The 27,108-nt window shown below is 41.2% G+C and overlaps 1 protein-coding gene across 7 annotated transcripts; it reads right to left on the bottom strand.

The window, feature by feature from the left end:
• Window positions 1-194: 194 nt before the first annotated feature.
• MDH1B (malate dehydrogenase 1B) lies at window positions 195-27,087 on the bottom strand. 7 transcript variants are annotated; one of them, XM_049887968.1, is made up of 13 exons: window positions 26,802-27,087; window positions 21,910-22,022; window positions 19,458-19,592; window positions 19,119-19,261; window positions 17,335-17,828; window positions 12,988-13,129; window positions 11,051-11,214; window positions 8,111-8,250; window positions 7,524-7,575; window positions 5,309-5,386; window positions 2,220-2,285; window positions 1,213-1,278; window positions 195-378 (listed from the first exon to the last, which is right to left on the bottom strand). In XM_049887968.1, exons 1-13 carry the CDS (start codon window positions 26,821-26,823, stop codon window positions 350-352), a joined length of 1,644 nt encoding a protein of 547 aa, XP_049743925.1. In that variant the 5' UTR covers window positions 26,824-27,087; the 3' UTR covers window positions 195-349. The 7 variants fall into 7 exon arrangements, with proteins under 7 accessions (XP_049743925.1, XP_049743932.1, XP_049743931.1 ...); XM_049887975.1 differs by lacking the exon at window positions 21,910-22,022; XM_049887974.1 differs by lacking the exon at window positions 19,119-19,261.
• Window positions 27,088-27,108: the final 21 nt, after the last annotated feature.

Raw genomic sequence — 27,108 nt, forward strand, 5'->3', positions numbered from 1 at the left:
CACCTAGTTCCAAGTCTTAAGTATAGGCAGTAGGTGCAAACAGGTTCTCTTAGAACGATGGACGAGCAAGAATGCAATAGACTGACAACTCTATTTTAATGTAATTAAAAAAAAAAACAGCAATTTATACCAAACTCTTTCTGAGAAAATGCAATAATAAGCTAACATATGGGTGAGTACAGGTAAGACAAAATAATCGAAGTCTGACTATTGTGTTCCCACTGTTATTTAATTGCCAATATAATATTATCTAGGACTCAAGTTATTCTACCCTAAATACAGATATTCATGGGTCTTTCTATATTTATTACACTACCAAATAATTTTGTATTGGGTACAATTTGATCTTTCACTGTTCCACGGTTTTGTCTTCAAATTCTGTAAAAGAAAAATGGAAAGATGTAACTATGTTAAAAAAAAAATACATCAGTAACTTATGTTTTTATTAGCTTTTCTTTGCTTCCCTCTTCCTTCTGTTTCCTGGATTCCTGTATTCAATCTGATTCAATGCGGAGAGAATGCATGTGCTGGGGGGAAATGAGACCACAAGACCATCAGTAGATATTTCCAAATAGCAAAACTAAATTCTGGCCTCATTCCTGGACCTGAATCCATTTCGACATAGATAGTCTCTCTTGGACCCTTTGCTTCTCACTCTGAATGTTCTATTCAGCTATATTGTCAGCGCCCTCTCTTCTCGTGGCCTGGTGTCTCCTCTGTGCCCCGATTCTAATTCCCCATGGTTAACTCCATTCCAAAGCCCATCACAACTGTACATTTTGAGACAGTACAGAAGAAGCAATGGATTATGTTCACTTTATTGGACACTTCAGTAAAAGTGTGGAGGCTGGGGTGAATACCTGGATTGGCCAGCCACAAAGAAATCTACATCAGCCTTGCTTTCATAAACTATAAGATCAACTCAGTAATACACTTTGAAAATCTGGACTTGCAGATATATTTATGTCTGCTTCCTTACCTATCTATCCTGAAGGAAGGATTAGGTTCTCACCGCCATAATCTTGGCCATAAAAGTGGGAAGCTAGATTCCAGAAGAGTGGGCAAGCAAGGCTGAGTCCTTAGGGATATGGGTATGTGGGGGTGGGGGGGGAGAGTGTGAAAAGAACTGTATCCCAAGGAAACTTGATCCTATTCTATCCAGTTTCATTTGTAGAACAAAAAAGATTAGTTAACATTTTATCTACCACATACCATCTGTGGGTACTGGACTGTATGCCTTTTCTGGAATACTTTGAGGAACCAGGTCTAAAAAATTTACTGAAGCAAGGAGAGAATTAAAAGATTAAAGCATTTAGTATTTAAAGCACCTTGATCTTTGCAGTTATTCCCATTTTCTCCTTTCTTTTTCCTTCCATTCCACGTTTCTCTGAGTGCCTCGCTCTCCTAGGAGCTGCAAGATGCTAAACCAGACTTATATGCAGTCTTAGTCTTCCAGGAGCCCACAACCAAGAGGGAAAAGCTTTGTCTTGTCCAAGGCTCTGAGGGCAAATGGAGCAAGCAACTGTCCAGTTCAGTGTAGCATCTTTCTACCAATCCCCCTCTGAAGCCTTGATTCCAGCAATAAAAATCACTGGGAAACTCCCCAATGCTTGCCAGCTCCTTTCTTTATAGACAATTTCAGGTAAAGAAGTGGTAAAAATGGGAAGACTATATTGGGGTTTTTTTTTTTTTTTTTTTTGGATATACAATTTGTAAAGGCAGACTCACAAAATATATAGGCCTCTACATAACTATTTCTAAGTATTCACATTATATGTGATAACAAGGTAACAAGCTGTTTCCCAGCCCTTCCCTCCTAAAGAGAATATTGGCTTGGCTCTCTCAGTCTCTCCCCCTCACCTCCCTTCTCAGGAGAACCCCGAATTGCCATACTGGCCATTTGGGGCTTTGTAATGAAGAACTGAAAAGAGAAGGGAAGGGTGAGAAGGATGAGGCATAAGCGGCTCGAGTTGAAGAGTATTTGAGAGACTCTGAAGTGAGTACGATAAGGAAGCAACTTCAGTATTTAAAAAAAAAAATTGTTGACATTATTTATCCCCTCTTCCAACCATTTACAAACTATAAGGAAAAGTTTTGAATTATTTTAAAATTCCATTGGTTACTGAACTGTGTTCTTCTGACTACAACATCACAAGTCTGGACAATGTAAGTTACAACCATTAGCACTACAGAGATTGTTTATAAATCAATCAACTTACTATCTGATAAAGCTAGATCTTTTTCTTCTTCTGGGACTAGATCAGAGTATATGCTATATTTATGTTCTGAAACCAAAAATAAAACATGTTGGGTATAGAATAAAACTAACAACCTATGAGATGTTCTAAGCAGTGCTTTTCAAACTTTGTTGACCATGACCCACAGCAAAAAATGCATTTTCCATTGTGGCCCAGTCCATATATGTGTATGTATAAATGAAACAAAAAAGGTTACACGAAACAATACTGATGCTTTTCTAATGTATTCTTACTTTCCCTTTTCTTATCTTTTCTACTCACCTTTTTCTTGTCTCTTCTATTCTAGTTCATTGGGGGAAAATGTTGGTCTTCTCACCCTTTTCTTATCTTTTCTACTTACCCTTTTCACATCAATTTCATTCTAGTTCATAGGGAGAAAATGCTGGTTACAACCTATGAAATTGGTTTTCTGATCCACTAATTTTTTTTTTTTTACATTACCCACGATATGGAAAACATTATATTTGATTCTAATGTTCATTTGAAAAATGACCTGAAAACAAACTGAAGTCAACCCCATTTCTCTACTTTATACATAATCTGTATAGGATTATGATTTAGCAGGAGGTCTAGGAGTCTAAAGTTTTTTTTTTTTTTTTTCACTGTGCTTTAAGTGAAAGTTCACAAATCAGTCTGTCTCTCAGACAAAAATTTATATATACCTTGCTATATACTCCTAATTGCTCTCCCCCCAATGAGACAGCACACTCCTTCCCTTTGCTCTCTCTTTTCGTGTATATTCAGCCAGCTTCTGACCCCCTCTGCCCTCTCATCTCCCCTCCAGACAGGAGATGCCAACATAGGCTCACGTGTCTACTTGATCCAAGAAGCTCAGTCTTCACCAGTATCATTTTCTATCCCATTGTCCAGTCCAATCCCTGTCTGAAGAGTTGGCCCTGGGAATGGTTCCTGTCTTGGGCTAACAGAAGGTCTGGGGACCATGACCACCAGGGTCCTTCTAGTCTCAGTCAGACCATTAAGTCTGGTCTTTTTATGTGAATTTGGGGTCTGGATTCTACTGCTCTCCTGCTCCCTCAGGGACTCTCTGTTGTGTTCCCTGTCAGGGCAGTCATCGGTTGTAGCCAGGCACCATCTAGTTCTTCTGGTCTCAGGCTGATGTAGTCTCTGGTTTATGTGGCCCTTTCTGTCTCTTGGGCTCATAATTACCTTGTGTCTTTGGTGTTCTCGTTCTCCTTTGCTCCAGGTAGACTGAGACTAATTGATGCATCTTAGATGGCCGCTTGCTAGCGTTTACGTCCCCAGACTAGGAGTCTAAAGTTTTAATTAGCAACTTAAATTGTTCTGATGCAAGTAGTCTTGGGAATACATGAGAAACACTACAATTTAGCTTCTATTCCTCCATTCTAGGAAATTGCCAGTCATCTTCTTCATGCACACCTTATAGTTTCTTCTCAGTTCTCTTATAAGGGCTTTAGCGGCCTCAATCCTTGCCTTGAGTATTGCTTAACACTAGCTTGATCAGTGGAGCCCTGATGGTGCAGTGGTTAAGGGCTCAGGCTGCTAACCAAAAGGCTGACAGTTCAAATCCACCAGCCACTCCTTGGGAACCCTGTGGGGTAGTTCTACTCTGTCCTACAGAGTTGCTATGAGTTAGGATTGACTCAATGGCAGCGAGGCGGAGGAGGATCAGCTGGAATAATAGTGCCACCACTCAGGTGCCTAGAGACACTCTCTATCTGACTGGACTTCTTAGGATACCAGTTCTGGATGGCACCACGTTCTCCACGATCTTCTGGGCAGTGATTTGGGCTGCTACAGGGCCAATGATATGGAAAGATTAGTAATCTAAGACCAGTCCCACCTAGTTCATGCTTTGCCCCACCGCCCAACAGCCATATTGCTGAGGTCCTAAACAGCCATTCAGCCAACCAACATCTGGCCCCCACCTACCTTTCCAGTTTCATTCATTCTTTTTTGATACTCTGCTCTAGCCCAGCTATTCTGCAAACTTTACCCAGGTTTGCACTTCTGGTCATGCCTCAATGATGTGAAATGCCTTCTTTGCCCATGTTGTTCCCTCTGATGGAATATATTTCACTCCCAACTTCTTACCTACCCCTCTACCTGCACACCTCCTATTTGCTAAACTACTAGACTCAGCTCCCACGTGTCCTCTCTTCTGGAAAGCCTTTCCTGGCGTCCCATTCTATGTTAGGAGACCTCCTATGTGGTCCCATTGTACCCTGGATATCTCTCTATCATAGCACTTACCTCCTATTAGGGTAATTTCCTCTTTGCTTTGTTATTTCCCACACTTGGTCGTGAGTGCTTTGAGGACAGGAACCATGCTTTATTTATCTTCTGTCCCTAGCATCTACCATAGTCTCTGAATATATAAATGCCCATTTGCTTATCTTTAGCCATTTTAAGTCCCAACTAGATTTTAAGCTGTGATTCAATTTTCTCCTTCGTAATCACAAGGATCTTTGCTTTTTGTGGGTTTCTAGATTTCTTACTGTACGCTATCCTTCCTTTTGACACCTCTTTCCCTGTTTATTGAAGGAGCCCTGGTGGTGCAGTAGTCAAGGGCTCAGCTGCTAACCGAAAGGTTGGTGATTGGAACCCACCAGCCACTCCATGGGAGAAAGATGTGGCAGATCATTCCCATAAAGATTACAGCTTTGGGAACCCTACGGGGCAGTTCTACTCTGTCCTGTAGGGTAGCAATGAGTCAGAATCGACTCAACAGCAATGGGTGACAGGCCCTGTTTATTGAGCTTTTTAATTCATCATTTGTCTTGTCATTTACCTTTTCATATCCTCATGGTTCCTTTACCTGGACACATTTGTGTGGCCATAACTCCCTTGAGTCTCTCTCAGTGGCCAGCACTTAGAAGGTACTCCATGAGTCTCTGGTAGTTTCCTCCAAAGATTTAAACAGATATTAAATATGGTCTTATTTTTGAATATAGGATCAGGGTGATGAGAGATTTAACTCCTACTTTATGGCTAATAGGTGATCAAATCTCTGGCATTTGGTGTTAATACCTGGATAAAAAAGGCATTTTTTTTCTACTGAGTGTACCAACCAGCTGTGGGGTGTTGATCTTCGTAGTTGTCATCTTTGATGGGTAAGATGTTTCCATATTTTTTGGCTAAGTCAGTTCCTGAAAATCAGTGAATTAAATTAGTTGAAAAATTAAACAAACCTCATATATGGATCATCTCACTGATTATGTTAGTAAGCAGAAATTTCCAATCTGTGAGCATGTGCAAAGCTCTGGTTATTTTCAATGCTCTGATTTGGGAATCCCTGGAATAATGTTTCGGGCAAGGACAAAAGGTGCAGTTGTATACGTTGCTTCCTCTGAATGGAACAGCCCTTCCATTCACTTCCACCTTGGCTAAGGCCTTCTTTGCTTTCATGACTCACTTTGGAAGGCATCTCCTCCAAGAAGTCTTTCTATCTTGTAAAGTCCTGATAGGGCCCTTCCCTTTGTTCTCAGGCCCCTGGCACCTCCCACTGGCCCACAGCACTAAGCACACTGGCTCCACACCAGACTCTAGCTCCTAAGGCCAGGCCCACCCTCCTGTATTCATGTCCTCCCTTCCCACTCCAGCCTCATTCTGCCTTCACCATTCCACAACTGAACTCACTAAAGTCACAAATAGCCTCTGGTCATTCTGGTCATTATTTGAACTTTACAAGCTTCAATTTACTTAATCTCCTAGCAGCATGTGAACCAGTAAACCAACGATTGTTCTTGGAACAATCTCTGCCTTCAGGTCTTCTGTGACATCAGATTTTGGGTGTTCACCTCTCTCTCTTTCTGATTACCCCTTCTTACAGTTCTCTGTCAGCAATTCCTGCTCTACCAAACCCTTTAATGCTAAGTTCTTTCAGGCTCTCTCCTCTTGCTCTCTCTCTAGATAATCTCCATCATGCTCATGGCTTCATTTCTATTTATGAGGCAACAATCTCAGTCTGACAACTGCAGTCCATATCTTTCTGAGCTCCACAAAGTATGCTGTGCTCTATCTGACATTTCTATTTTAGCTATCCCACACATATCTCAGAATTAAAATCTAAAAAACTAAACTCATAAATCCTTCTTGCTGGCACCATGTCTTTTCTTCTCCCACCCAGCATATACACACACATGCACACACATTCACACTACATTCTCATTTCTCTCTCAAATAATGCTCTTTTGACATTTTTCCCACCCAGATGTTCAACCAGGACCAGGTAGTGTTTTGTTCTATTGTATACAGGGTCGCTATGAGTCAGAACTGACTTGATGGACCCTAACAACAACAACTAGCCCTCAAATTTCCATCACCTCTAGCCTCTTGCAATCATCTCTTCCTTTAGTCCCTGCACTAATCTCCTAACACCAGTTTTTCTGCAGACAGTCTTGCCATTTTCCAGTCTGTTCTCCAAACTAACAACAAACTTGATCAGGTTCCTCTTCACCCCAAAGTAGCTTTCACATTTACTCCTTGTGGCTCAATTTCCTAGCTTCATCTCTTTAAGCTACAACCACCTGAGGTTTTTTTTTTTTTTTTTGCAGTTTTTCACACAATTTGGTATAGTTTTCTTGCCTCAAGTCATTCCTTTATATCCTCAGGCTTAAGCTCTCACAGCATAGCACCCTGTACTTCTTATTCCTAGCACTCCTCACAACTACAGTCATTTGTATAATATATGATCCCTTGATGGACTATAGGTTTCAAGAAGACAAGATTAGGACTACCTTATTCACGCCTGTATTTCCAACTCCTAGCACTGGCTTACAGTAGGTACTCAATAAATATTAATGATGGAAGGAATCCTGGGCTCTCAAAAGGCAGTTCATCAATGCTTTTTGCATAAATGAATTTATCTCTACATTTCTATTTCCATACATAAGATGAGATTTTCTTTAAGGCAAACAAATGAAGACAGGTGACAGCACTTCCTTATGATTTTATGATTAGAGAAAACGCCAATAATAAAAATAAGATTGTTGTAACTTATTGCTTTTTTAAAAAGCTATCTAAAAAAGTAAATACAACATATGCAAAATTTGTAAGATCATGATGTTTTTAAGACATGATTTCTTTAGCATTCTTCTGAGATATTTTGTCTCAAAGGATAAATAGGACTTCGCAGTTTATTTTGTCAACAGTTTAGTTTAAACACGGTAAGATACAGATTAGAGTTATCTATATTAAATTAAATAGTAATTCGGTTACAACAAATATTTTAATACTCTTTTAATAGACACCCAATTAAAAAAAAAATCACATCTAAGAGATTACCTGGTTGGTATGGTTCAAAATATATCACGTCTCCAAGCGCAACAAGTTTTTCCTGTTGAAAAATTTCATAGAGAATTAAATGACGACAATTACTAACTTAATCATTTTTAATAGAAAAACACTTTGATTCTCAATTTTTAAAAAGCCAACATATTTTTAACATACCAGAAATTACATAACCAAATAAGTAGTATTCTTCTATTGATTTCTTCTAATTTTTATTGATTCCTTATTGTGTTTAGCAATAAGATCCAAGATTGAACCCACAGAAAGCCAATGTATGCATTGTTGTTGTTGTTAGGTGCTGTTGAGTCGGTTCTGACTCACAGAGGCTCTATGTACAACAGAAGGAAACCTTGCCCAGTCCTGTGCCACCCTCAAAATCGTTGCTATGCTTGAGCTCATTGCTGCAGCCACTGTGTCAATGCATCTCATTGAGGGTCGTCTTCTCTTTCGGTGACCCTCCACTTTACCAAGTATGATGTTCTTCTGCAGGGACTGACCCCTCCTAATGTATGCATTGGCCTAGGGGAATCAGTTTAATGCCATTATCAAAGTCATTATCCCACTATCTATTCCGACATTACCTGAATTATATCACTTGTCATTCTGGTCATTATTTGTTCATTTATTTCAATATCTTCAAGATCTGTAAGAACCACCCAACTTCCATTCTCAAATTTCACAGGCATAGAAAAGACAAGCCCTTCAGGAATACCAAACTGGCCTGCAGTGGGCAAACACACACAAAGTAAAGCAAAACAAAACAACTGAGAAAAATAAACCCATTCTACTAAGGAAGGTAGAAACAGTCAGACATACTACATGTTTATTATTATTATTGATAATAATAATCAAGGTAAATTTCTCAAAATTCCTTGCCAAAGAGAACCAAAACATTCACTCTAGAAGGACTGATAGAGCATCTATTGAGAATAAAGCTCTGAGAGTCTCTTCTTCACTAGCTGTCTGTATCAAAGCTACCACCCTTCACTGGACATTTGGAGTTGGGTTACCTCCTTCTCTGTCTCCCATATCTAATTACTCACCCAGGTCTGACAATTCTCGCTCATATAGTTCTCACAAAACTGTTTCCTCTTCTTCATCCTCTGGCCCCCACCTGATTCAGATCCTCAACATCTGCCCTGGGGACTACTGCAGTCTTTCTCTTTCCCACCTTGTCTGGGCTCCTTTTGTCTATTTCTCATGACTTTTCTTTGACCCTTTGTGTAGCCCTGTGAGCTCAAGTCATTTGCCCACTCTGGCCTTCTACTCTTCTAGCCTACGATGGAAGTCACATAGGGCAAGTGTGAAGGACTGGGAAGGGAAAGAAATGGAGCAGGAAAGCTGGTAATTTCCTTGCAACTCTTAGTCTCTGACTTGGATGTGCTCTAAATAAAAAGACTAATAATATTTGCTACTAACTGATTAACTTTCAGATAAAATTTCCCCTTTTTGTACATCAATCAAATAAGAAAATTATTCTTGCCTTTCTAGCCATTGCAAATATTGTCACTATGGCCAAACACAAAAAAATTGTGATATTCATGAAACCAAGATCTAAATGACTTTTAGAGGTTTTCCAGGCCGGCTATTTAATCTCTATTAGTTTTCTCTCTGAAGAGCTAACCTTGCCGGCAGATGATATCAGAGTGTTTACTTACAGGGTATGGTTTCAGGGAGGAAGAAAATGATCACCTGCCCCACCTTCCCATATTGCATTGTTTATTGATGAGTGATAGTCCTACAGAGATGAATTAATTCTTCTTTCTACAAATAGAAAGTTTGAAATTCCTTTTTCTCCAAAATGGTAACATACTGATTTGAATTCACACTATGGAGATGTTCATGTGAAGGATCAGAAAAACGACCCAGATGAGGTCCCTGTCCTCAGAGTGTACACCTTCTAGTGGAGGGGACTTATGCAACTAACCACCCCATGAATGAATGGGAGACTATAATATGCGCTCTGATACAGGAACAACGTGCTGTGTGAGTAGAGAAATGAGACAGAGATTAATTCTGACTTGGTGGATTTGGGAGGATTTCCTTGAGCTTCACTGTGCAACAACTGGCAGGATGGTTGTTCTATTAAAAACATAAGGAATAAGACATTGAATCAGACAAGAAGGAAGATAATACACTCAATTTGGTGTATGTTGATCATGAAGCGACAGCATGATATCCAGACAGCAATGCTTTAGCCTACGAAGCCTATGAAGGCTAAAGCTCAGCAGAGGGGCCTGGGCCTGTAGCTTTGGGAGTGAACAAGCTTACTCAGGGGGCAAGCATAGGCCCAAAGGGAAGAGATGCTTTAGACAGAGCCTACCGAGGACAGAACAGCTATTTTCTCCTTTCTGTTTTTTAAAAAATGATACGAGTCCCCTGAATAGTTTTCTGCAGCCTAAAACATTTTGGCTGTTTGTCTTTGTCATCTAGTGCTGCTGTAACAGAAATGCCACAAGTGGATGGCTTTAACAAAGAGAAATTCATTCTTTCACGGTCTACTAGGCTAGAAGTCCGAATTCAGGGTGCCAGCTCTAGGTGAAGGCTTTCTCTCTCTCTGTTGGCTCTGGAGAAAGGTCCTTGTCATCAATCTTCCCCAGTTGAGGGGCTTCTCAGTGCAGTGACCCCCAGTTCAAAAGGCATGCTCTGTTTCTGGATCATTTTTTGGTGGTATGAGGTCCCCCTGTCTCTCTGCTCACTTCTCTCATTATATCTCAAAAGAGATTGACTTAAGATATAACCTAATCTTGTAGATTGAGTCTTGCCTCATTAACATAACTGTCTCTAATCCTGCCTCATTAACATCATAGAGATAAGATTTACCACACATAGGAAAATCACATCGGATGACAAAATGGTGGACAACCATACAATACTGGGAATCATGGCCTAGCCAAGTTGACATACATTTTGGGGGGACACAATTCAGTACATGACACTGTACAAATTCATATACAGTATTTATCGACAGAGAGCAAGCTTCCTACATTCCTGCTGCTGCCGGGTACCCGAAGATTCGGGTCCTAAGCCCCTTCATAGCCTGTCCTTGTGTCTTTGCTCCTGTGGCTCCCTGTGCCCAGATATTCTTCCCAAACTTGTGTGCCAGGTAAGCACTACTCATTTCAAGGCTCCCTAGACTGTCATCTCCTTTCTGAAGCCTGTCCTGACTTTTCCTGTTCCTGGCCTAGAACTGACCTTGCTTTCCCTTTCTTGGCTGGATACCGGGGGGTGCGGGGGAACTAAACAGGACTATTTTGTTTATGTATCTGGCTCTGCTGACTTCACTGCTTGTTTCCTGAAGGCAGAGACCAGGTCTAATTCCTATGTGTGTTCCCAGTGCATTCTCGTAACATATCTGATGACTTTCGGAACAAATGAATGAATGAATGATTATGGAGTTGTCAAAGTCCAGACAACATACAGATGTTAAGAGCTAGACAGGCAGAGACATAGAAATTGGAATATAAGGCATACGTGGAGGTTTTTAAATAATAAACAAGACATGAAAAACACCAATTTACCTTCACTCAACACTCCTAAAGACACAATCTCCCCAGGCGGTGAGCCGTGGTACCAGTATTTCAATGTAGTGGCTATACTGTGTGCAGACAAAATGCCTCCAAATTGTTTTCCTGTGGCTGATAAGTTTTGAAGAGTTGTCACAAATTCTTTGTTTAACCACTCACTGTGGGAGAGAAGGAACCAATTTTATGATGCAGAGAAGAGTGAAAATGGAAAAGGATGTTTCTCAGGTCAATGAAGCTGAGTACAAGGAATCACATTCACAATCAGAATAGAAACATGACTCTGTGCCTTTTCTTCCAGCTTCTTTAATCCCATAAAAAGCTGATCGATAAATAATGAAATATAGCAGAAGTAGTTCCAAAATTTCAAACTAAAAACATGGTAACCTAACTGTGGAACACAGGAAAGTGGTCAAAGGCTGCAGGAACAATTACGTTCATTATAAGGAATTTAGTCCATGTCTCTTATCTTGGGGGCAGGGAAAGTCCCCAGCTGGCACGAATGGTTAAGCACTTGACTACCACCCAAAAGGTTGGCAGTTTGAATCTACCCAGAGACACCTTGGAAGACAGGCCTGGAGATCTGCTTCCGAAAGGTCACAGCCCTGAAAATCCCATGGAGCAGTTCGACTCTGTATATGTGGGGTCGCCGTGAGTCAGAATCCATTCAATGGCAACTAACAACAACAACATGTTATCTTGGAACCAGAAGTATCCTTCAGTTTTAATACATTAATTTCATAAAAGTCCTGGTGGCATAGTGGTAAGAGCTCGGCTGCTAACCAAAAAAAAGGCTGGCAGTTAGAATCTACCAGCTGCTCCCTGGAAACCCTATGGGACAGTTCTACTCTGTCCTATAGGGTCACTATGAGTCACAATCGACTCAACGGCAACAAGTTTGGTTTTGGTTTTGTTTTAATTTCATAAAATGTTGAATTATTCACATTGAGAATTAGGGAAATAATTGTGTTCTTATAATCTGAAGTCTAAACTAAGGGAACAGTGCAGCTGAATTAGAGCAAGCAGTAAAGGGTACCTCTGTTGACTGAACGTGAGAAAGCTCCATCCAACACTCCCCTACCCAGGCAGCAGAGGCAGGGGAACAAGCTCCGGGAATGAGATCTTGGGTACGGAATTTCTAGGCATGGATGAAATTCCTATGATCTAACTATCCACAGGCAATGGAATGGAAATGCTACACTGGGAAAGGACTGCAAAGTTTAGAAATATACTCGAAGGCACTCTTTCCCTCTTCTCTTCCTCTGTGGCATCATAATGCTGGAGTCTGCTCGGCACACACAGCTCTCAGTGCTTTATGTGCATTACTCCATTTAACTTTCTCAACGACCCTATGAGGCCCATACTGTGATACCATTTTCACTATGCAGATGAAAAAACTAAGGCACAGAGAAGTTAAGTAACTTTTCTAAAGTCACACAGCTAAGAAGTACCTAAATGAAAAATCAAACTCAGGTGGTTTGGTCCTAGAGTTGTGCTCCTTGCTACCTCTCCATTCTAACTACCCTAGGACATAACATTCAGTATGGCCTGGGCCTGCTCACCAGCTTTGCTCCTTGTTCTCGAACACTCTTCAGCTAATTTCAACTTAGATACATGTTTTTGTCTTTATGTTAAATAAGATTCACTTTACATATAGCCACTTTAGAGATAATTTTAATGTAATATGTGAGTTACTTTAAGAATAATATGAAATATAAAAGTACACAAAAAGACCAAAAAAATTGGGGATGGAGATTGACTAATTAAATTCTATGGAATTTTCTATTCCTTCAATAAATAGCCTGAGCAAAAATGAGTATGAATAATGCAAGTTATTTTTGTGCAAAGATTCATAAAATTATTTCAAAGGTTATAACAACAATTACACATGTATTGAACATTGTTAGTGTACTTGACTTAAAAGTATACTGTACCTATCAAAAACCAAGCTTAAAACAGGACGTGAATAGTGAGGAGGTCCCCAAATAGCACTCTCATATCTGTAGACCTTGGCTTTCCTCAGATCAACATAGTTATTTCCACTAATATTACCCCAAATTATAACATCTTTGATGCCTGTAAAGAAAAATAAAAATTGAACATAATGTGTACATTAATACTAAAAAATTGTCTGACACCTTTTCTGGTTTGTTTTAGGATTGATTCTTCTGCTGTGAAATGAATCTAAGTTTATGTTCCCTAAAAACGTGCAAGTGATATGGATCAGCTCCCTAAACATCAGGGTTTGGCAATCTCTAATAATGTTTTGTGAATGGCTATGAGTACATGATTGTATTCAAAGAGTTCTGGAATATTCCCTGAAATAAATGCTACTGAAAATTTTATCACTGGTGTTGGTCCTAACCTTATTACTCTGCCAGAGAGAGAGAGAGAGAATGAAAGAGAGAGAGAGAGAATGAAAGAGAGAGAGAGATGTGGTTTTTATCTGCTTTGGTCTGACAAGGAGTCCTTGATTCTCAACAGGGATAGAAATTTGGGCAACTTAACTCCCTGGGCAGCTTTCATCTCCTGAAAAACGAAGGCATTGTAATAAGAGGACCCTAAGGAACACCCTTGTAAACAAATAGTTATTGTATATCTTCTGGGTGTGAGGTGCTTCCATGCGTTAGGCTTAGACTAAAACAAATCAGCCTAAATCTTATAACATGCTGGGGATGGAGGGGAGTGTGTGAGGAAATAATTACTACACAAAGTGATACATGCTATGAAGAAAAATAAGACCGTAGAGAGAAATAGAGGTTTCTATTTAACACACCTCTCTAATTAATAAGTTTCTATAAATGTTGAGTCCAAAGTGCAAATAAGTAAGTTTATCTATCTAGCCATTTATTCATTCACTTATTCACATATTTGCTTAAAAACTTAATTGTCTTTTAAGGCCACACCACTCCCTGTCGTGGAGATTAAATTCTTTAACCTAATTAAATTATTTATACTAATTTTGCTTAACAACAAAGTGTGTACTTTCTCATCTATGATGTACGGAGGTAGATAGTTACACTGGTGCTGACTAAGCAGCTCAAAGATGTAAATATCTTGGCATTGTTCTCATGCTCCTAGAATGGCTGCAGCAGCTCCAGTTATCACACACTCATACAGTTGTGTTCAGAGGCAGGCAGTAGGTAGAAGAATGGGGCAGAGGCTCCCTCCTTTGCCTTTTCTCTTTTCAGGGAGTGAAATCTTTTTCTTAGGAGATTCAAGGCATACTACATTACTCAGCCACCCTTAGCTGCAAGAGAAGCTGAAAAAACGAGTGGGTTTTGAGCCTCTGTGGTAGGAGACAGCTATGGGGATAAGAAAGTGGGTAGTCGATTTTGGGTAGTCAACATCGGCATTTTCCTCTGAGATTCTCTCCCTCATCAAAACGACTAATGAAGTAGGAATACGTAGTATTTCCTTTACTACCCAACTCCCATGAGAGCTAGTGATGTGCACTTGGGCCCCTCCACCCTAAGCAAGTTGCAGGAGGAAATGCAGAGGGGTGGTACTCTGGTTTGGTACTCATAGGATCCTACATATCCTCACCCTTAGCCATTGCTGTTGAGTCAATTCTGACTCATAGCAACCCTCTAGGACGGAGTTGAACTGCCCCATAGGGTTTCCAATTATTCTCAAGCCCCAAGTAAGCATACAGTAGGCTGCCTTGCCTTTTCATCCTACTGAGTCTTATTTTCTTACCAGTTTCGAGGCCCTTCATAGCTCTAAATTACCTAAAGTATGCTATAAAAATATAGTGGACATCTGCTGCTTTTTTTTTCCCTCCCAGCATTTCTTCTCCCTTTCCTTTTCTTTAACAGCATCCTGGGTCTTTTTTTTTTTTTTTTTTTTTTGCTTGTTTTTGCTTTTAAATAACTACCCCTTCCCCACTTTTAGTCTATATGATTTGGGTGGGGCTGTCACCACCCCTTAGGTGCATCAGTAGGGATGTGGCCCAGGTCTGGCCAGTCAATAGATTCCCTTCTCCTGCCCACAATGATTGATCTGGGGCTGGGCATGTGGTCCAGACCAGACCAATGAGATATTATCCTTTGTGCTTGTGCTACTTTTGCATGAAACATTGGGAAAGAAAGCCCTATTTCTTCTGGGGTAGCTAAGCTATGAGTATATGGGTCTGTGGCTACCAGTAGCCATTTTACCATTTGTTGGAGAAAGCCTGCCTGGGAACAAAACTGACACAAAGGAAAGCAGAGCTGAGCAATGGACCAAGAGAGAATGTAAGGAGTTCTGACGTCATCGTTTGAGCCTCTGCTTCCAGCTATGACTGAAACAAGAACTAAACACAATATTTTTCAGTTATGTAAAAAACAAACAAAAAAAATCCCTCTTTTTCTTTCTGTGACTTCAGTCCACTTAAGTTGACTTTCTGTCTCTTGCAACAGAAAGAGTCCCGACTAATCCAATATACATGGTCTGAGACACAGGGTTATGTGTGAACTAAACTCAGGGGATACCCTGGACCTTGCTCTTTGGAAAAGGTTTGATACTGTTATGGACTTAATTGTGTGCCCCAAAAATATATGCTGAAGTCCTAACCCCTGCACCTGTGAATGACCTTGTTTGAGGAAATCAGGTTTTTCTTCACAGATGTTATCAGTGAACTTATGAGGTCGTACCGTAGTAGGATGGGTACTAGTCCTAATCTCTTCTGCACGGCATCTTATAGAAGAGAAGGACAGACACAGAAACAGGGCACACACACACGGTGAAGATAGCATGTGAGGGTCTGTCAACAAGCCAAGGAATGCCAAGAAATGCCTGGGGCTACCAGAAACTGAAAGACACAAGAAAGAGTCTTCCCCTAGATACCGTTGTGAGAAAACAAACTTTGTTTTTAAAGCCACCCACTTGGTGGTATTTGTGTTACAGCAACACTAGGAAACTAAGACACACGCCATTACATTCGACTCTGCCTTTGTTGTCACTGGGTTTCTCCTTGCTGCTCCACTGACAATTCTGTTCCTCTCATATCTCATTTTCTTTACTCAACTATCACCCACTTTTCTTTCTTCTTGTCTTTGCTTCTTAAATGCTTATTGGTTTTGAGTAGAGCAGGGCTTAGATTTTATGGCACCAGCAGACCCTCAAGGGAGCAGCTTTCTGGTTGAAAGCCCCCTGCCCCTCATCATGCCTTGTTTTAAATTTTCTATCACTGTCTCTTCTTGACACTTTTCATCAGTGTGCCCTGGACCTTTTGTGGCAAATCAATGTCTACACATATAAATACAGGGTTGACAAAAGAGATACGATGATTAGAAAATGTTTTCGTTTCCTACTGAATAACCTTAGCATCCACATGGCTCAGTTTTGCACTGATCCCAGCAGTAAGGCAGTAACAATTCACGTGGAAGAACTCAAGAAATGATGGTTTCTAGGCCTTCATTGTAAAGAAATGGATAATACAGCTCTTGCTACACTCTGTCAGGGGCTCAGTGAGTTCCATTACTGCCCTGATTCAGAGCATTACAGGCTCACGTTTCAGTGCCTACCTAATCTTGCCTGAGGAAATGCCTCGCACCTCCTCGCATTCTCAATGGACGCTGTCGTAGGCACTCCATCTAAGTGCACAGATCGCTAAAATCTGTCAGCTGTGATCTCCCTTTTTCAGTACAATAATCCATTTCCTGATCTCGCCTCATCGTCATGATTCTGCTGTCCCCCAGTTCAAAGATTAATCAGAGCAGAAACTGATCAGATATCATAATCCAGCTGGTGTTTAATAACCTTCCAGTGCTCACCATGTGCTTCTATGCCCTTTAGAAATACTATCTTCTTGAATTCTCAGGTCAGCTCTAGGAGGTAGTTGCAATTAGTATCCTCATTTTAGGGCTGAGGAAACTTAGTTGTAGCAAAGTTATGTAATTGTTCAAGGTCACACAGGCAGGAAGCGGAGTGAAGCCACTTTAACACAGCCTTGATTTTTTTCTTTGTAAACAACACTGTTACCTTAGTTGACTATTACGGAAAAAGTGGAATATGAGGTTTCAAAATAATTACTTGAATAATATTGACCTTATTATAGTAAATAATTTATTAATTTTGACAATCACGGATACAGTCGGTAACTCATAAAATCCAGGGAAAAAAATGTTTGCACAACAGTTAAAAATCACCCTATTTAAAGTTTTCTCCCTTTTTTTTTTTTTTTTTTTGTATCTGGTTTATCCTTCCAGATATCCAGAATGACCCCAGAGGGTACAGTGTTCTTCCTAGCTGCTCTGAAACCATGTTGTTTAAAACCAAACCTCCGGGAATTCACTCACCTGCCGCAGTGGTTTTCAGTTTTCTGGCCAGCGCGGCTTTAGCTTGCCCTTCCACCCCCAACGCCACAGCGACAATGTTGTGTGCGACACTCGGGGCGTATCTCATAAGCAAGGCCGTCTTAAGATTCACAAAGGTTTTCCCTCCCACAACAACTCTGACGGATTCATGGGCGTTTTTCTCAATCAGGTATCCGTAGAGCCTGCACAGAGGAACCCTGCTGCGGATGCAGTCTTCGAGGCTGAGCACCTCACTCTCGGTGCTGTCGTCCAGGATGATGACCACGTGGGCCTGGTGGAAGGCCTCCTCCACTCGAGTGCAGATCCTGATACTCCGGAGGACAGGCGCTCCCAGGTCCTGGCTCTCCAACAGAACGGATGTGAGGTGGTTTCCGCGCTTGTTGTCAAATAACGTTATGCTAATTTCCGTCTGCATCCCAAACACCTCACCACTTGTCAATAAAGGAATCAGGCCGCAGCTGGCAGGAGCCGATGCACTGATAAAAATGCAAACCTGGCTTATGAATATGATCAAGTCCTTTACCCCTTTAAACCTTTATTCTTAATAGACAGTTCGCGTGTGCACTGATTAGGTGAACCTTTTAAATAGGCATACACAGCTGCAGAGACAGTGTTAAGGCTGGAAATAAAAAGTAGAATGAAAAAAAATTCTCACTAGCCCCTCTCTCTGGTCATCTGAAAATGATCCCCAAATAAGAAATGCATCTGTTTGTTCAGCGTTTCAAATAAAATAGAATTTCCCATAGGCAGAAAGCAAAATTCTAAGAGCTGTGTCATTTTACTGTTATTACATATTTACATGTCCTCTTAAAAATATAAATAAGGAGCTTCGGTTAACTATAGTTCTCTTTTATTTTTATACCCTTGTCTACAGAATAAAGACTTTTTTGGGGGGGGAAAGTTATCTTTTCCAAATCACTACCTCCCAAATAATAATAACCCTTACAAAGATGCCTACCGATCAAGATGCCTATGGATTGATACAGGCTGTGTGTGGTTCATCCGTAACCACAACTCAGCATGTATCTGGATATTCTGTAGCTGTGGCTATAAACTAAGAACTGTATGACCCACTGTGGGGAGTTTGGAAAGGCATCAGGGCATTTTGGTTTTCACAATGGGGTTGGGGCATGGTCCAATGGGGGCTTCAATAGTATCTCTGCTATTTTAATTCTTTAAAAAATATCTAAAGCTGATGTAATATTTATTAAATCTGAGTGATCGCTTCATGGATGCTTATTACATCATTCTCAATTTGGAGAGTTTCATAATTTTTTCAAATGAGTGTGTATCTGACAATATACACACAGGTAATGAGTTGGAATCGACTCGACGGCAGTGGGTTTGGTTTGGTTTTTGAATGAGAAGGGCAGTACGAGAGGCAGGTCGAGGGTAGGGGAAAGACTGGTGGGGGACAGAACAAGACAGCAAGCGAGTGCAGAGAAAGGAGAGAAAAAATGACAACCGAATGTGTCCAAGACTGATGGCATGGGGCGCAAAGTGAGAAAGGAGAAAACTTAAGAAGGAGCCAGAACAAGGGGGAGTTACAGAAGGGGAGTGCACAAGAGCCAAGGAAAGCTCCAGTAAGTGGGAAAGGGGGAGAAAGCATCAGGCAGTGAGGGGCTGGGAAAGGGAAGGACAGAGCACTGGGGCAAGGCAAAAACTTGACATTCAGGTATTCTTCCATCATAGAATTCATTCCACTCCAGTGTGCTTTTTAAATACAAAAAGCCAGTCTCACGAATCCAGGGGCTTGACCATCCCACCTGGTGATCCAGACCTGCAAGGGGTTGATGAGTCCTTTGAGGGATTCTTCCTCAAGTTCTTTTTCTATATGTGTCCCCAGGTTTTCTTTAGCAACTACCATCATCAGCTCACTTGTCATGCTAGAGGTGACCCCATAATAAAGCTAAATGTTGGGAAGGAAAAAGCCAATATGAGAGATAATGAGTTACTCACAATGGCTATACTAGAAAGTTTTTTATTTAAAAATCAAAATAGAGTAAAAAGAGAACTGAGAGAATACTTGGAAAAGGGAGACATTTGGAAAATAAAATAATGTGGGAGAGTGAAATATTTTGAACAGATAAAATAATTTATATTACCTGGGCATGTTCCAGGAACTCATTATAGCCTCCCAAAAGCATACCCTTTCCACCACGATCCAACAGCTCTCTCCAGATGATGGGAGACTTCTTGTGGCTCCACTTATTCTTTTCACACACATCTTCCAGCCACTCCTATTGAAGGGTATTCCAGGGAAGATATATAGGAAATCTGCCTCAACTTTAGAATTCAGACAGTAAAATACAAGCTTGTTTTTTTTTTTACTTCCACTGTGTTTACATAATAAAATTTAGTTATCTTTAAAAAGTAAAATCTAAAAATAAAAATGATGAATTAATCAAATAAGAAAGAATATTCTTGATATTCATTGGCCGAATCAACTGCAAGTTGCTCTCTTTGCTGAGGAAAGCTAGAGTGCAAGTGTTTGCTTAAAGAGAGGCTAAGTGTTTCAATCTGACTGATTTCAAAAAGTAATTTTCCCTTTGTTCTTATGTATGAGATATTTTCAGTCTTAAAGCCATAAAAATTTTGATATTGCTTTTCACATCCTTGGGTTAGGTTTATAAAGTTCAGACTGAATTAGTGAGCTAAAAGTTATCTGGGGCTTTATGATAATATTTACTAGAAAAAGTGTAAATTATCATTATCTAGTTTGTATAGACCACCAACATGAGTTCCCATATAATGTCACTTTGTACCAAGGGACCCACTTGGTACCAAGGGACCCACAGAAATAGAGGCGCAACAGCGGGCACATAACCATGGGATACACTGGCCTTAACATATATCGTACCACTCATGGGCTGTCAGCCTGATTGAGGAATGGACAATTTACTCAAGGTGCACCTGAGGCACCAGCTCAAAGACTGACAAGTTGGGCACCATCTTTCAGGATGCAATTGACACCATAAATCAATATGGTGCTTTGTGCCAATAGGTAGAATACATGGATCCAGGAATCAAGGGATGGAATTAAGAGTGACTCTGCTTACCATCACTCCCAGCAACTAACTTGGGGGAATTTGAACTCCAAACCCAGAACTCTAGACTCTGTGGGTCTGGAGATCCTAATTCCTAGAGGGGGAATGTCTCTACCAGGGAACACAGGATGAGCCCCATTAAGCCGTAAGCTCTGGCTGTCACTCAGTCACTTTGAGCGTCTGTTCAAGGAAAGGAGTTACCATCCTGGCAGGGATAATTGGCCTTTATGATCAGGTGCCATTACCTAACGCAGGCAGGGAACAATATTTGACATCTAGGTGATGCATTGAGTGTCTCTTGCCCAATTTAGACAGTAAATGGACAAGTGCATCAGTCACATTGTGAAAAGGGAATGGAGAGTAGGGCTCAGCCCCCTTATAGATGGAGGTCTAATAAGTCACCTAGACCAGCAGAGAATGAGGGGAATCTAGAAGGTGATGAGTGTCAGCATAGCTCTGAAACTATCTGCAGTGGGACTGTAGTTCATTCGATTAACTTTCCTCTTGTAAAATTTCCCCAAGAAAAAACGCCAACCAGAATCATGGAGGAGCTGTTCTCAGATCATGTGAACTTATTCTACGGAGCCTGTGGATCCAAAAGGTCCAACGGGTGGACTATAGGTGCTGTCACGTGTGTCCAGATCCCCCCTGCATAACTGAGGCACTCATTCCTTTAGCTACAGGGTATACTGGCTGCTCATGGCTCCGTGCTGAGTCCCTCCCAGAAATTGATTTCAGTCAGAGGGACTTCCCTTACCCAACGTTAAGTCCCATCCCTAGAAGTAGCCTGTATCCATGACTGGTTGATATGAACCAGACCCCTTGCCTCAATATGGGGCATCTCTGAAGGGCCATCCCAGCTCCAGAGCTTCCTGTGGGATCCACTGAGGCCTCTGGTCAACTTCTCCCTCTGGCCAATCCTGCTTCCCTCATTCCCTCTCCGGATATGTCCCCAAGGGCACTCCCCATTAAGGCCCCTTCACCCAAATCTCTATCTCAGATTCTGTTTCTGGAGAAACACCAGTCCCAAAGAAGGGAGCTTCAAATAAACAAGTCCCTAATGTCATCAGAGATCAATATTAAGGAGAATGGATAATAAGTACAATGTAAGTGATTTGGATTCTTGGGGGGAAAAAATAACCATATAAATAATATTTTGAAACTGGTAAGAAAAGAACTTACTTTTTTAGTATTCAAATATCAATACTACATACTACATGAACATTCATTACTGGAAGCCTATCTACAACATAAAAAAACAAACACCAAACTTGCTGTTGTTGAGTGTATTCTGACTCATAGTGACCCTACAGGACAGAGTAGAACTGCCCCACAGGGTTTCCAAGGAGTGGCTGGTGGATTCGAACTGCCAACCTTTTGGTTAGCAGCCAAGATCTTAGCCACTGTGCCACAACAGCTCCTCTAAAACATATAAAAAAAAATTTCATTAAATTAGAACACCTCTGTGTGTGTGTGTGTGTGTGTGTAACAAACTCAATAGACTTCTTACCTCCCAAATATCAGGATGTTGTGTAATTTTATGTATCCTAAAATCAGGAAGATTCTTCTGTAAATAGTCTGCCAGAAGTTCTGCTTTAGCATAATATGGACAATCTGCTCTACCTAAAAGAGTTCAAATTAGCAATGCTTTCTCCCATCACACAGAAATTATCATGAAGTTGCCATACAATTATAGAAACAACATGCAGTTAGGATATAATTTTCTAACATAAAGTAATAGTATAATCATGTTATAAATGTCTCATTTTTATTACACTGATAAAATAAATTTCATAGGTACCCCAGAATCTTAGGTAATAAAATGTAGACAGGAAAAAAGAATATTTACTCTTTTCCAGTACTATGCTAGACCTCACTTCTTCTAAGAGGCTGCCAACTACTACTAATTAAATATCAACAATTAACTATGAACTACTTATTAGGGGTCACTCAAAGATAAAGTGACAAGTAAAGACCAAACCAAAAACCAAACCCACTGCTGCCTAGTAGATTCTACAGGACAGAGTAGAACTGCTTCACAGGTAGTTTTCCAAGGCTGTAAATCTTTACGCAAGCAGACTGCCACATCTTTTTCCTATGGAGTGGCTGGGGGGTTTGAATTGCTGACCTTTTGGTTAGCAGTCAAGCACTTTAACCACTGCACCACGAGGGCTCCTTCAACAAGTAAAGAGTGGTGGTAAACTCCCCTTTGGATTTCACATGTGTGGTGGAAAGCTTTGGGGGAGAGGAAGAAATCCGGGGTAACTCCTATTTTCTGACTTGGGTAGATGGTCTTGCTCTTACCAGAAAGAAATCATGGGTGAGAAGTTTAATTTTAGATAAGTGCAGTTGGAAGTATCTGCAGCATATTTAAGCAGACATGACCAGCAGGTAGCTGGGTATATAAGACTGAAGTGCAGGGCCATGTAAGGGCATAGGACACAGATTCTGCAGCTATCTACATACAGGAAGTTCAAACCACCACAGTGGGTAGAACTGAGTGTCTGTAGGGCAGGAGAGGCAGGGGCCAAGAGCAGAACCCTCTCTGCAGCCTATTTCCTCAGTTACTCCCAATTACCCGTTCTTCAACCTCATGAAGACTTCCAAACCATCAAACCCTCTCAACCTCCGCCTGTCCCTCAGTCCCCTCCCTGTCTAGTTCAACTCCATGGTTAATCACTTCAAACCACTCTCCTGCTGGTTTCTTAAATCATCTTTCCCCAATATAATCAGCCCGATAAAACCCTCTCACCCTGAATCCAATAATTGGGCTTTTCTCTGCCTGGGTCCCAGTTGCTAGGCACCACTGGGGAGACACGGTAGAACCAAGGAGAGAGGCACCACTATAAACTCATGGTCACCAGCCTCAGCTGGACCCTCAACTCTGCCTCTGTGTCCTTTCCTTCTTTTTTCACCTTCAATAGAAGAGGGGTCCTACCTGAATCCCACCCTCTCACATTTTTCCAGGAAACTTGCCCAATTGATTATCCCCTTGTCTTGAATCTAATCTTTCTCTCCAATGGCTCCTTTCCATTATATTTAAACATATTCAAGTTATACTTAAGTTTCTCCTGTCCTAAAAGAACAAACAAAACAAATTAATTAAAAAATGTTCTCTTCTAGCTACTATCTTTCATCCTCCCTTTTCTAGTCAAACTTCATGGAAAAGTTCTGTATACTTGTTATCCTCAGTTTTTTACTTCTCCTTATTTCTTTTCCCACTGCAATCTGGCTTCTTCCAAAATTCTCTAGAAAGCCACCAAGGACCTCCTTGTCACTAAACCCAATAGACACATTTTGCAATCTTTTTCTTGTTAACCCTTGGCAGTGCAGTATTTGTCACAGTTGCCCCCTCTAACCTCTTGAAACACACTCTATGGTGGAGCATTCTCCAGGTTCTCCTCCTACCTCTCTGGCCACTCCTCATTATATTTTGTAGTTTTCCTATTCTTTTACCCATGCATTAAAAGACTAGATTCCACACGGCATCTTATCTTCATACCTTACACATTCTTTTTGGCCAATCTCCTCTACTCCCTTGGTTTCAAGTATCAATCTATATTTTCAACTCAAACCTATCTCCTCATGTAGATGCTTACACTCTCCTATATTTTCCATCTCCTTCTAAATGTTGCAGGAGTCCCTAGGTAGTACAAACAGTTAACATGCTCAGCTGCTAACCAAAAGGTTGGAGGTTTGAGTCGACCCAAAGGTGCTTCAGAAGAAAGGCCTGCAATCTACTTTCAAAAAATCAGCCATTGAAAATCCTATGGAACATAGTTCTGCTCTGACATACATGGGGTTACCATGAGCTGGATTCAACTCGATGGTGGGAATTCTAAATGTCTCATAGGCACTCAGCACGTCTGTGATGGATTTTATCAGTACTCCCCCACGAAATCTGCTCCTTCTCCTCCATTCTTTATGTCCATGGATGACACCACTACCTACCCAGTTATCCAAACCACCATTTGGGAGTAATTTTTAACTACTTATTTTTCTTTGCATGCTATTCTCCACCCAGTTGGACATCTAGTCCTATTCTGCCTCCCTAATGTTTTTTTAATCCACCCACTTATCTCCCTTTCTACTGCCTGCCACCTTAGGCCAGGCCACTATTAGCTCCTTCCTGGACTATGCCAACAGTCTCCTTACTGGTCTCTTTGCATCCAGCATTTTTCTCCCATGCTGTAGCTATAACATTCTGATACAATGCAAATTTGATTATGTTCTCCCCTTTCAAAAGTCTCCCATGTACTTTGGATAAAGTCTACACTACTGAACATCACTTACAAGAATTTACATTATTTAACTATGGTCTCAGCTGTGATACTTTCTTCCTTGTATTCTTTGCTCCAGTCCTACATTTATAACAATTTCCCACTTACTGTGTGCTCTCAATAGTCCCTAAACCAACTCTCCTCACTCACTACAACCCTACTGTCTGCCACCATGCCTAAGTTGTTCTCATCCTCCCCAACTTCTCTTTCTCATATTTCAGGTCTCTGCTTAAGAATTACGCCCTCTCTGAAGCCCTTAACTGACAAAATAAGGTCCTCTATGGCTGTGCCCATAGAGCCCTGTCCTTGTACTGTCATGCACACAGCATTATTTCTAAGTTTGTTTACCACTGAATTCCCAGCACACAGTCAGTGTTAGTCTTAGTTATCTAGTGCTGCTATAACAGAAATACCACAAGTGAATGGTTTACCAAAGAGAAACTTATTCTCTCACAGTTTAGGAGGCTAGAAGTCAAAATTCAGGGTGCCAGCTCCAAGGGAAGACTTTCTTTCTCTGTTGGCTCTGGAGGAAGGTCCTAGTCATTAATCTTCCCCAGGTCTAGGAGCTTCTCAGTGCAGGAATTCTGGGTCCAAAGGACATGCTATTCTCCTGGCTCTGGTTTCTTGGTGCTATGAGGTCCCCCTGTCTCTCTGCTCACTTCTCTTCTTTATATCTCAAAAAAGATTAGCTTTAGACAAAACCTAATCTTGTAGATTGAGTCCTGCATCACTAACATAACTGCTGCTAATTCCACCTCATTAATATCATAGAGGCAGGATTTAAAATACATAGGAAAATCACATCAGATGACAAAATGGTGGACAATCACAATACTGGGAATCATGGACTAGCCTAGTTGACACGCATATTTGGTGGACACAATTCAATCCATGACAGTGCTCTCCTGAATCCATAAAAAAAAAAAAAAAAAAGCAAAAGAAATAGAATTTCAGGCAGGTGGGAGATCTCAGTTGTGCTCAATGCATCAAATACGATAAGGACTAACCAGCGTCTGTAGAAGTCATTGATAGCTTTGTTGAGGTAAATTTTTGTAAGGAGGCAGAAGTGGAAGCCAGCCTGAAGTGGAGATAGGAGAACAGTATACTCTTAAGAAACCTCCTGAGAAGAGAAGGAAGTAGGTACAATAGCCTGTTGTAGAAACAGTCTCCTCACTAGTTCCCTGGCTGCCAGTTGGCACTTCCAATCCATCCTCCCCATTGCTGCCAAATTGGGCTTCCTAAAATGCAAACCCATTAAGGCTACTTTTCTGCTTAAAAAATTCAATGACTCCTCATTGCTTTCAAAATACAGCTCACACTTCACTGCTTAGTGCACCGTGAGGTGTAAGGATCTGCCTCCTGCTACTCTTATAGCCCAGGCCCTGTTACTCTCCCCGTATCCAGATCATCCATTAGGCCATGGCGTTCCAGCCTGTGTCATTGTCTGGAATGGCCTCCCCAATCCCAGACCTTCACAACTAAGCTCCTGAAACACCTTTTCCAGCGAGCATTCCTGTGTCCACTCCCTACACTCACACGCAGATTAGCGATCTCTCACCTATGCTCCGAGGAGCTCTGGTGACCCAGTGGCTAAGTGTTGGGCTGCTAACCTAAAGATAGACGATTGGAACCCACTAGCCGCTCCGTGGGAGAAAGATGTGGCAGTCTGCTTCCCTAAAGAATAAAAAAAAAAAAAAAGAATACAGCCTTGGAAACCCAATGCGAACAGTTCTAATCTGTCCTGTAGGGTCACTGTGAGTCGGAATCAACTTCATTGGCAATGGGTTTTTTCATCTACGCTCCCAGAGGACGGTGCACATCCCCATCAGCATTAATCACATTGTATCAAAATTACTTGTTTACATGATTCTGAATCCCATGAGACTGAAAACTCCTCGAAGGCAGGGCCTATGTCCTCTCCCCCATCTTATCCCCAGTGCCTAACAGCGCTTGGCACACAGTCACCGCCGGATAAATAAATGCATAAGAATGCATACGGCCGTTAGTAGAGAGACTGGAGTGGTAGAGTAGAAGCCAGTTAAAATCATTGCGAAGTGGTCATGAGAGGTGAGCTGCTGTCGGCGTTTGGAGCTATCTGTGGGCGGAAGCCGGGATCACTCACCAGCAAGCACGAATTTAGCCATCGCCAAGACTCAAACGCAGGGACTTAGGCGTCAGGGTTTCCAGGCAACCATACCACCACGGCAGGGCGCAGTCGCACTCTGAAACTGACCGCGGGATCTGAAGCCTAGCAGGAGTTAGGTGTGGAGAGTTATGACTTGACGGGGTTACGTTGGGGTACATGCACAGACATACATTCCCTTCATGAGCTTGATGGTTTACCCTTTCCCTATTTCTGCATTCAAGAAAACTACCGTTATTTTTTCGGTTAGACTTTCACTCCTTTGGATAAGTTCTTCAACAGTTGC

The sequence above is a fragment of the Elephas maximus genome, chromosome 6 (assembly GCF_024166365.1).
Source record: "Elephas maximus indicus isolate mEleMax1 chromosome 6, mEleMax1 primary haplotype, whole genome shotgun sequence".
Lineage (NCBI taxonomy): Eukaryota > Metazoa > Chordata > Mammalia > Proboscidea > Elephantidae > Elephas > Elephas maximus.